Source organism: Drosophila kikkawai, chromosome 3L, assembly GCF_030179895.1.
Source record: "Drosophila kikkawai strain 14028-0561.14 chromosome 3L, DkikHiC1v2, whole genome shotgun sequence".
Taxonomy (NCBI): domain Eukaryota; kingdom Metazoa; phylum Arthropoda; class Insecta; order Diptera; family Drosophilidae; genus Drosophila; species Drosophila kikkawai.
Window position 1 is genome coordinate 17,817,992 of NC_091730.1, and position 11,107 is coordinate 17,829,098.

At 41.6% G+C, this 11,107-nt stretch overlaps 3 protein-coding genes across 3 annotated transcripts; 1 reads left to right on the plus strand and 2 right to left on the minus strand.

Annotated features, from left to right (window-relative positions):
* The first annotated feature begins 5,096 nt into the window (after window positions 1-5,096).
* On the plus strand, window positions 5,097-8,167 carry LOC108080670 (tetratricopeptide repeat protein 27). Its single transcript, XM_017175502.2, has 3 exons — window positions 5,097-5,405; window positions 5,463-6,300; window positions 6,359-8,167. The coding sequence occupies exons 1-3, from the start codon at window positions 5,342-5,344 to the stop codon at window positions 7,815-7,817; spliced, it is 2,361 nt and encodes a 786-aa protein (XP_017030991.1). The 5' UTR covers window positions 5,097-5,341; the 3' UTR covers window positions 7,818-8,167.
* On the minus strand, window positions 7,994-9,489 carry Wdr92 (WD repeat domain 92). Its single transcript, XM_017175503.3, has 2 exons — window positions 9,109-9,489; window positions 7,994-9,052 (listed from the first exon to the last, which is right to left on the minus strand). The coding sequence occupies exons 1-2, from the start codon at window positions 9,381-9,383 to the stop codon at window positions 8,206-8,208; spliced, it is 1,122 nt and encodes a 373-aa protein (XP_017030992.1). The 5' UTR covers window positions 9,384-9,489; the 3' UTR covers window positions 7,994-8,205.
* Window positions 9,490-9,833: 344 nt separating this feature from the next.
* LOC108080607 (uncharacterized) lies at window positions 9,834-10,975 on the minus strand. Its single transcript, XM_017175429.3, has 4 exons — window positions 10,838-10,975; window positions 10,560-10,782; window positions 10,355-10,497; window positions 9,834-10,300 (listed from the first exon to the last, which is right to left on the minus strand). Exons 1-4 carry the CDS (start codon window positions 10,866-10,868, stop codon window positions 10,071-10,073), a joined length of 627 nt encoding a protein of 208 aa, XP_017030918.1. The 5' UTR covers window positions 10,869-10,975; the 3' UTR covers window positions 9,834-10,070.
* Window positions 10,976-11,107: the final 132 nt, after the last annotated feature.

Genomic DNA, 11,107 nt, shown 5'->3' on the forward strand with positions numbered 1-11,107 from the left:
GGGGCGGAGTCATCCCCCCCCACCTAGCAGGTGGATATAGTATGTTCCGAAATGAGCTTGCACTTCTGCAAGTGTGAAATAACATCAACAATGAAAAACCGAAAAACCCATAAAGAAGTTAATGGGAAATTGTGCTTAGGTAATTTTGCCAATTTTATACCAAAATGGGGTTTACGTTGGCTTTTTGCGATGTGTAACCAGTTGTGACTAAACTGTAGTTCTCAAAAGGAAAATAAATTAAATGAATGAAAATGAAAAGTCATTAAAAGTGTCTATCATAGATTTATTTTAGGAAGACTAGGTACAAGTTAAAATTAAATTGATTTCAATACTTTTAATGTTCTATCTTTTACAATCTTTGCATCTATCTAACTATTATATCTATCTATATATCTATCTATTCATCCTTTAACTACCTTTAAAAAGTACCCCTTATTTCAGCATTAATATATTTTAAAAATAATACAAATAAAATCCCAACTAACTTTAAAGTACATAGAATAGTTTTATATCCATTTTCCCCTCACATTCCCTATAGGGTATACCCAAAATCTTGCTTCGCTCATCAACTGCAAGACGTACGTCCCTGTGAGACTCCCACATGTTCTAGTGATGTCACTTGATCCCCACACACAGACACAGAATTCCACTGCAGTCAGCACCTTTTGCCCCAATTGCGCATTATTTTCATAGAAAATTCGAAATATCTAAATGCGATGGCCCGTTGTCCGTCACAAGATCCAAAAACTATTTTCGAAAACTTTTGTTTTGGTTACGCGAATCTCTACAATGTTGCTCGGTTCTGCGTTCTGCGTTCTGCGTTCTGCCTTCGCTTAGCTGTTCTCTGGGTAATAGATGTCCGAGTATGATCAAATTTTGTGTGTTTTTTTTTGTGGGCCCCGCCTTTTGTTGTTGCCGGGGGGGGCCCAGAGTCGTTATTTGATCGCAACCAGAAACGAGTAAGCGAGGGTAGAGGGCGGCGTCGCGACGGAGGCTGCCGGCCAAGGTCAGCGCGCTTCTCTCAGTCGCTCGGCGCTCAATAATTAAGTGCGAAATAAATTAATTTCGGTAGAACTTTTTAGCATGCGTTGTGTGGCATTTTAGTCAACACAGCGAAATATGAAAATTTATCCAGCGGTCTAACCATTTCGAATGGCAAACAAGAAATTATGGCTCCTAATAGGCGGGCAAGGTCAAAACGGAGCCAAGACTCATGGCCAAAAGTGCGTGGGCGGGGATGGGGATTCAATATTAAATAATAGTAGTAAATATAGTAGTAAACATAGTAGTAAATAAAGAAGTAAATATACGAGTAAATATAATAGTAAATAAAGTAGTAAATATTGTAGTAAATATTTATTTATTTATTTATTTAATGCTAACTAATAGTTATAAACTAAAAAGTTAACAAAGGTTAAAGAGCAATGGCTAGTAAATATAGTAGTAAATATACTAGTAAATATTAAAATAATTTTAACATTATTACGTGATTTCAAGCCTAAGAAAACATGACAAATTCTTATTAATTTTGGGAGAATTAAGGTAAATTAGACGCTTCCTTACAATATTTTTGAAATAAGTCTAAAAAAAAGGTAATTTTTCCCTTTAAAAAATTTAGTTAATTTTTAAAACATATTTTTTTTAGTTCTGTAAAAAAATGTGAACTGTTAAAGGCTCCCAGCTTCAACTTAAGAGGTACTCAGTGACCGAGGGGCTCCAATAACTCCATGTGAAAGTCTCAGAGCGAAAGTGAAAACTGTTTTGAGACTGGAAAATGTTGCGCCGACGCTCTGGAAACCCACTGACATCGTTTGGAATGACTACCTCGGGGGAGGAGGGAAAAATCAGAAACAAAACTGGCAGCTAATAATCGAGTATCCAAATGTTTGGGCAACTGGTGTGTGCCTGCCGCCTTTATGTCACAGCAATTAAATTATTTCAAGCGAGCGCTCGAAAGGGGCAACAAGTAAAAATAAACACTAAAACAAATTATATTTATTTGCATTTATTTGCCATAACAAAAGCACACATACACAATGGTGAAAAAAAATATATATATACAATATTGAAACAAAACCCGAACGACCTTGAATGGCTCGCAAGCAAAACGGGCAAAATAGGAACATTAAAAGCGTTGAAATTCAAAAAATATAAATTAACCAAAATGCAATTAAAGCCAGCAAAACAGATATAAATAAATATAAATAAAGGCGGTGAGATGGCGGCGGTTACGGAGCAACTGTTTTTGTGTTTAGAACTTCAACTTTAAATTATTTATAAAGACCAGTTAAGCAAATAAAAAACATGACATGACTTTTCTCTTAAAAAATTTAGCTAGTTGAATTTTTGAATGCCCTTTTTTTAAAGTTTAAAATGTTATTCATAGGGAACAATTTCAATTAAAATAATAACAAAAGTAAAATGCTCTTTAGGATTAACCATAATTTTCAGCAAAGGTTTAATTAGACATTATTTAAATTTGTGATCTAATTTGCTAATTTTGATTTTTTAAATAATTTTACAAATATATCAAGAGTATAAATAAGCCCACAACAATACAACTGATAGTAAATTCCTCTTATAATGGAAATTTTTTCTTTTCTTGTTAATATCTTTTGCTTGCGTCATTATTTTATAAAGAATAAAGCCTTTAACCAGAAATTTATACATGTCCAAGAAAGGGTACACATGTAAGTCTGATTCGTCAAGCTTAAAAATAAATTCATAAAAGAAAAACGCTTCGATAAGAATTAACGTCATTTGTTATCTGAAGTATATTTAATAACGACATACCAAGTTGGATAAATTTGTTTAATTCAGCAAGAAAACAATTTAAAAATAAAATAAAAAGCTACAGATAGAAATGTTTTATTAATGAATTTTTAATATGACTCAATAATCTCGAGTATTATTTTTTTTACATATTATGAGCAATTAGCTATAAAACTATGTTTTGTTTATATATTTGCAGATAGAATATTAAATATTAATAAATACAATATTAAATATCTATCTATCTATCTATCTACCCTTCTACCCATTTATCTATCTATATATATGTATGGTATATCTACATATCTATCTATATATCTACCTATCTAAGCTCAATTAATAAGTTCCCATAAATACTTTGTTCTTTCAATCCCAACTCTGTACACTTGCAATAGAAATTTGGATCTTGTATCTGTATCTTGTATCTGTATCTGCAGTATGTAAAAGTATCTGCATTATTCATTGCTGACGTGCAGCTCGGCATACGAGGCAGCTCAGCTGCCTGTTTTGGGTCATGATGACGTTCACACCGCAGCCGCGTGCCGGCTTCAATTCGATTCTCCAAGCGGATTCCATGCTCAGTGCAATTTGTGCATGGGCCATGCAACGCCGGCATGAACGAGAGCAGAAACTGGGGATTGAGCGAAAAGTTTAATAACAATCGCGCCAAAATATAGCACATGGCAAAAAACTTGCAGGCGGGTGACTAAGCCAAGAGCAAAGCTACGGGCCCCAAAAGAGATCCAAAGAGTTTCAAAACAAACTAAGAGATATATTTCATTTTTGAAGAGAAAATCATGAGAAAGCTTTGCTTTTCTTACTCTTTTTACGCTGTGGTGAAATTGAATATTTAAATGTTTTTAAGAGTATTTTTTTGCGCAAAGAATAAACCGTTACAAAAGCATTTTTCGTTTATTTTAAGATAACAAATATGGTAGGTGCTAATATCTAAATAAATATACAAATGAATTGTAAATAAATATGTTACAAAAATATATTTTAAAAATGTCAATAAAGGGTTTGTGCTCAGTCAATTTTTACATCAAATTAGCTTAGCTAGGCTAAGTTTTCTTAAAAAGAGAATTATTTATAAAGTCTTTAACCATAGTACTATAATTATTTATAAACTAATAACATGGACCTTAAAATTTTTATAAATAAGAAAGAAAAAATATTATTTTAAGAATTTGTGAATGATTTTTAATTTTCAAATATTTCATCAGCAGTTACTTATATTAAAATTATTCCTTAATTGCTTCAGATTTTGAGTCCAACCTTTGGCCCAAAATTTCATTCTAAATATTTTAATTATGGGAAATGCCAGGCTTATCTATCTTCGAAACTCTGATTTGTTTTTTTCCCCATTGACAGCCTTGAACTGGGGCAGATTCCTGTTCGACGATAAGTGGCGTCCACAGATAACCCCTCCACAATGCAACGGAGGAGGGGGGCGGGGCTCTGATACCAAATACCCTCCATTATCGCATCTCGTGCTATCAAGTTTCGCTAGAATATAACGCATACAAAACGTATCTGGCAGATACGATTTCTTTTGTTTCTCCGCCAACGCCAACTGTACTGTGTTCGGTGGCGCTGTTTTCGAGTCACCACCAGCACCACCCCCGCCAGCGCAGCGCCCCCCAATCAACCCCCATCGGGTTCTCCGATAGCGACGGCGGCAATCGACGACCTTGACCGTGAAATTTAAATTTAGAAGCTACGGCTGTGGCGACGGCGGCTAAGACGTAAAAAATAAAATACCCCACAAGCTTTCCGAAGCTATCTTTCGCGTGAGTATTAGTCATTCTGTGTATGCCGGTAATTGCAAAAAAAAAAGGAATATAATAAAAAAAAAGCTACGCTCTATCACAGGTAATACTTTCATATTAGTCTAGGCGTCCGAAAATAATTAAGTTTCAGATAAAGATTCAAAGGAAATTTGACCAATTCACGAGTCGTCTGCATGTGCAGTTATGTAAATATTTATGTGCCGGCGAGCACACCTATTTTTAAAAGACTGAACTTGCGTGCTGGCGCCGTCGGGACTTGGTCAATGATGTAAATCCGTCTAATTACTCGAAATTAAGTGTATCCCTCGTTGGCGCTGGGTTGCAATTGCTAAAAATAAAGTACTCGTTTCTAGTTAAATGTTTCGGCGATTATTTCAAAAATGCCGCCAATTGCTGCGATTGCAGGTGGATGAATATCGATGTTTGTTATCGTTATCAGAAAAACGTGCATCAATTTTATGGTGTGACCATAAAATACTTGAAATACCACACATTGTTTCAATTTTTTGGTATTTTGATTTAATAGATTGCAAAACTTATTTATTTCAGACACAAATTTTGTTTTTGTTTTAATTCAGCAGTTAAACAAATAAGAATTGCTATTATTTCGCACAAATAATTAATTAACTCACCCTTTATCCAGCCAAAGCAAAAAGTTTATATGAATTTTGTTTAATAAAGCCGAATTCGATAACAAAAACAAACCGGCTTTCGGAGCACGTGGAAAAGATTGTTTATTCTAGAATCTTGGCGATTTCATCACAAAAACACATGTGATAATGGTTTCCGAGGCTTTCAGTGAATTTTACCTATGCAACTTTAATGACCAAGTGGCTGCAGAGGGTAGGAATTACCTAAAATAATATTTAAAACATAAATAACAATATTAAAACCCTTTAGATCTGCCCGCCGATGAGGCACTGCGTCTGTTATGGACCCGCCAGGAGCTGTGGACGGTCGAGGACCTAAGGGAGATCCTTCAGCGCTGGCGGGCTAAAGGCAAAACAGACCTAAGGGACTTCCTGTGCCTTATCTTTGCCTTTGTCCAGAATAACTTCACTGGACCCTTTGACAAGGCCGCCGATTGCCAGCTGCAGCTCAATCTGGATGTGGATGCCTCGGAGAAGCTAAAGGCCAGCGGCGAAGAACTCAATCCCAATGTCAAGACGGCAGAACTCCTGTTGGTGGCCAGGGAAATACTTGAGGGATTGCTGAAGACTCACCCCGACTCAAAGGTGCTGACCTGGTGGCACTTGCGGTTGATCTGCCTGCACCAGCATGTCCTGGATGATCTGGCTGCTGAGCTGTATGAGCAATTCAAGAAGGCAGCTGTGCTGCTTCAGGCCCAAATACAGCAGTTTGAAAGCAGGGAGCTGCAAGCTCTGCTGCTGCTTGAATTGGCCAATGGTTACCTGCAGTTCCACCGCTCCGATACGTCCTCCCAGCTGCTGGATCAGCTCTGCACACACCTGGATGTGGAGCTCAAGGTGGAGGGTTTGCTGGGTGTACGCACAAAGTTTCAACAGAAGGCTCTACCCCAGCTCTGCCTTAAAGTGGATCAGCTGAAGGAGCAGACAGCCTTGACTGCTGCCAGCAAGACGAATGAAAAGACACAGCTGCCTAAGCTGCTGCTCCTGGAAGATGACACCCGCCTAGAGCGCATACGATTTGTGGAGCTGAAGGACAATGAAGTGATGACACTGCCCAGCGTGCTGCAAGCTTTGGTCCTGGCCAAGGTGTGAGTAAGGTCTCTGATCAACGAACTTCACTCACTTTTATCTGTTTATTTTTTCCAGAAAACAACTGAAACGCTCACAGCCCAAGGATCGTCTGGCGGACGAGCAGCTAGAGCCCTACACCCAAACGCTTCTTTATCAGGAGCATGGACCACTCCAAGTGCGTCAGGCAGCTCTACTTTTAAACTGTCTCCAGGAATCCGGACAGCGCAGAACGGTTGAACGCAGCTGGAAGCAGTGCGAGGAGTGCGTTAAGCTATTGGACCGCTCCGAAGAGGAACTATCCCTTCGCTCTCGCCTTTCCTATGGCTTTGCGGCACATCTGCAACCCAAGTGGCAAGTGCAGCTGCAGCTGGTGGACTTGCTCCGCTCCCTGGGCATGACCAAGACAGCGCTGGATATCTGCCTGAAGATTCATGCCTGGCAGCAGGTCATCGAGTGCTATACTAGCCTAGAGCTGCGCCACAAGGCAGCGGAAATCATCAGGCAGGAGCTGGAGAAGAAGCCCACAGCCTTGCTTTACTGCCTTTTAGGCGACGCCATCGATGATCCCCAGTGCTACGAACAGGCTTGGCTTCACTCCAAAAAGACCAGCGGCAAGGCCCAAGCCTATTGGGGCAACTACTTCTACAGGAGAGCGGAATACGAGAAGGCCATGGATCACTTTGAGGTGTCCCTGGAGATCAATACGCTGCAAGAGGCAATCCTGCTGCGCTGCGGCTATTGCGCCATTCAGCTAGAGCGCTGGGAGGCGGCTGTTAAATCCTACCTGGCCTACACCCACCTGGAACCGAATGGCTTCGAGTCCTGGAACAACCTGGCCAAGGCTCTCATTAAGCTGGGTGACAAGCAGCGAGCCCACCGCGTCCTGGGCGAGGCCCTGAAGTGCAACTACAGCAACTGGAAGGTTTGGGAGAACTACATGCTGGTGGCCGTGGACACCTCTCACTGGGAGGATGCCATGCGAGCATACCAGCGCCTGACGGAGCTCAAGCAGCACTACCTGGACCAGGAGGTGCTCACCAGGATCGTCTATGGTATTTCCAAGGAGGATCCCGCGGGTTCTAGTGCCCTTATCAAGCGGCTTGTCAAGCTTCTGGGATTGCAAAGCATCCAGCATGGGAACGAGCCTCTTGTTTGGGAACTGGCCGCCTTGGTGGCTGCAACGCCCCTGAAAAAAGCCGAGAAGCTTGTGAAATCCTATCGAGCATACACACCCAAACATTTAGGTTGGGAAACTAAATCAGAGCATGCCCTGAAGGCTCTTGATTTGTGTCTGGAGGTCACAGAACTCTCCTTGGCAGCTATTATAGAGCACAACCAGGAGGAGAGTGAAGTGATGATTACATCGCAGTTGAATTCGGCCAGATTGGCGGGTACTTCATGTCTGAATGCTTTGAAGAAGGTGATTAACGTGGAAGTGACAGCAGAGCAGAAGGAAAAAGTAGAAGAGCTGGAAAAACAGATTGAAAATCTGACAAAAATAGTCCAAGAGCGAATGAGTGCGCCGCGTTCGTAGTTGTAAACTATAGACGTACTTTTTTATTTGATTAAATACTTTTTTAACTCTCTGGTAATAAAAGGTATTTTTTAATCAATCATTTCGGTGCGATAAGCTTACAGGAATCGGTAGCTGCGTCTAGAGAATTTGCCACATTTTGTGCAGAGCACCAAAGAAGAAAACACACTAATACATTTACTGTGTAAAGCTAAAGTGCCTAAGTTTATTTTGATTTAATAACCAAAGATCTGTCCTTTTTTTATGCACATCTCTGATCACTTAGCTGACTAACTCCTAGAGTAGTGGGTGTGCAATTATATTGAGAAAAAATATAATAAATCTACGTGCATAGACCCATGAAACCGATATCACAAGTATTAAGCGTCTTTGTTGATTTTCGGATTCCCTAATAAGTGTTCAGCTTGGTGGTGATCAGGACCCTTACACTCTGATCAAATGCTCCGCAGATGGCCAGGCCCAGCTTATCCGGATGCCAGTCGAAACAGTGAACGGGCTGAGAGCTCAGAGTGGCCGCACTGACCATGTGCATGGTCCCAGCCACACCCAGCCGGTTGCCATCCGCATCATCAATGACCCTCTTGTCGGGGTATTCGTAATCCCACAAACGAATGGAGCCGGTGCCACCGCCAGTCAAAAACAGATCCCTATTCTGGGGCAAATGACGAACCACCCACACGGTAGCCTTTGGTCCGCTGATCACACCATTTGTGCCTACACTACGCCCGGCATTGCGCTCCTCCACATAGCTGAAGCCCTTGGTGGGGTGTTGGGTCCGCATGTCAAAGACCAGAAGTCCGCCCTCCAGAGTGGTCACGGCCAGCTTGTTCATGGGAATGTCGCGGCGATCGAATTCCAGGCCGCAAATGCCGTTCTTCATGGTGGCCTCCCAGCGCACGGAGAGCGATCTTAGATCGAAGATCTTTAGATCGCCGTTGTCGTAGCCAGCGGCCACGATCCGCTCCTCGGCGTTGTAGGCATTTCCAAAGGCCACGGCCCAACAATCCCGGCGGGCGCTGTTGACCCCATCGCCCATTTGCGGCGGAGGCGACATATCCACCACTGGGGCCTGCCCTTGACGGATGTCCCAGACCTTAACGGCGCCATCCCGGCTACCAGTCACAATCTCTGGAGCTCCACAATCAATCTGTGTCCCTCCAATGGCGTCAATGGTGTTGATTATGGCACTGTGGGCCTTGACATTGTAGACTGGCAGGTCCGGCTGCTCCAGATCCCTGTAAACTACCGCATGAAGGAGTATATATCGAAAGAAGGATTGATAATCTCTTACAGCACTTGCAGCCTGCCCTCGAAATCCCCAATGGCCATGTGCCGGTTTCGCAGCGACGCGGCTCCAAAGGTGCCACACTTGAAGGCCACCTTCTTCTCCACAGATTTCACCTTCTCCAGTTTATCCTTGTTCAGCTCATAGATGTCCATGATTCCATGGCCGTTGGCCTTGGCGCCGAGCACCACAAACTTGGCGGAGAGCGGCACCCATTTCGTGTCGTAGACGGTGTAATTGAGGGATTCGTGGAGGTGCTCGATCAACTGGGGCTTGTCCATGCCGAGAAACTCTTATTCAGAACTTAGTATCAAAGTGACAGGTGAAAAATGAAGGAATTATCAGAAACAACTTGTTTTGTTGTCATGGCTTCGCCTCCTCTTGTTTGCCGGTAGGCAGAGCTGCCGCTTTTTGCTTGCCACATAATGGAGCTGCCAACCTGGTTTTCAAACATATTTCGCCAATTGATTAAAATAAAACAATTAATTGAGACGCCAAGGAATGCTCCAATTGAATAAAAATTGAGTCTTGCAAGGCTAACATGGGTTTTATAACAGTAATTGGTTTTCGTTGATAGATGTTAAACTGTGTTTCCCATTGGGCCACCGTTTTCCGTCAACGTCTGACTGCCCACATGGGCGTATGCGATAATTTAAAAAGGGGGTTCTATCAGTGATTAAAACGTGTTTATATTAGTTTTCCTTTATATTTTTCAATAAAATTGTTTTAATAAAATCGGTGCTTAAGGAAATACATAATAATTTCAAAACTACTAATACATATTATTGACTACCCTTTGTAGAGGGGCAGTTGAACCACCTGAACCCTCCCACATGGCTGCCTAAGCCTCTCACTCACAGCTGATGCCGCAAGCAAAGCGTCAATTGCGCCCGAAATTTAAAAAAAAAAACATTTGGCTGAACATGAAGTTTTAGTTATTCTAACTAGGAGGTAGTTTTAGATAATTGTTAATCATCATCATCGTCATTGGTGTCAGTCAAAAGCTGAACCAGCAGGGAATGCAACCGATTCTGCGACCTAGCAATGTACTTTAAGACCTTCATCTGGGCCCGTCGGTGCTCTCTATTGAATATCTGCTCCTGCCTCTGTATTTGCAGTTGTTCGCGAGCTATGGTGAGGAGCTCAGTTTGGGTGTCCATTTCGATCTCGGGCTCCTCAAAAAATGACTCGGAATTATCTACAAAGAATCTTATTTAATTAGCTGTAAGGCAAAAGGTTTCCTTGCACTGACCTTCGACCTTTATTTTTTTTGCTTTTGGCAGTTGACTCGGTCGTACGAGTTTTCTGTCGGAATTCAATAGGGAGTGAATTTTCTCAAAATGCGGCCATTGCGATGGACTTCCATCGTTGGCAGTGACTTTGTCCTTCTCTTGCCTGCGATAGCGCGGAAAATTATATAAAAATAACTGCTTTTGTTAAGCCCCAGGAGCAACTACCTGTATTTCCGGGTTAGGTTCTCAATCTTGTTGCGCACATCAGTCCACGAGACCTCTAAGCCTTCGGCTGTTATTCTGTCAGCTATGTCCTTGTATACAAGCGTTCTTTTGCGCGGTCCGTAGTAGTCGTCTATGTTTTCCTCCCAAAGGTCTACTATCAGATACTCCATCTCCATGGACCACCGCAGTCGGCTCAGTTGGAAGCCGCTGCCCGTCCTCTTTGCTGCAAAATACTTCTGCTTGAATGCAACTGCTTATATTTTAAGTAAAACACTTACTGCTGCTCGCGTCTTCATCTGCCCAGTCCATTTTCTACTTTGTTTATGTTTTCGAATCGCCAGTTAGAGATGTACGTAGAAGTTATCGATTAAATATCGCATGCAGGCGATACGATAGGCGACGTTTTAAATAAAGGGAAACCCGTTAAATTCAAAAAATAATAAGTTAGTAAGAAGTTAGCGGCTTTCTACACTCTACAACAATTTTTAATCCATTCCTTACATACAGAAAATGTTAAAAATATGCTTGAGCCTCCTCGATTGCTATGA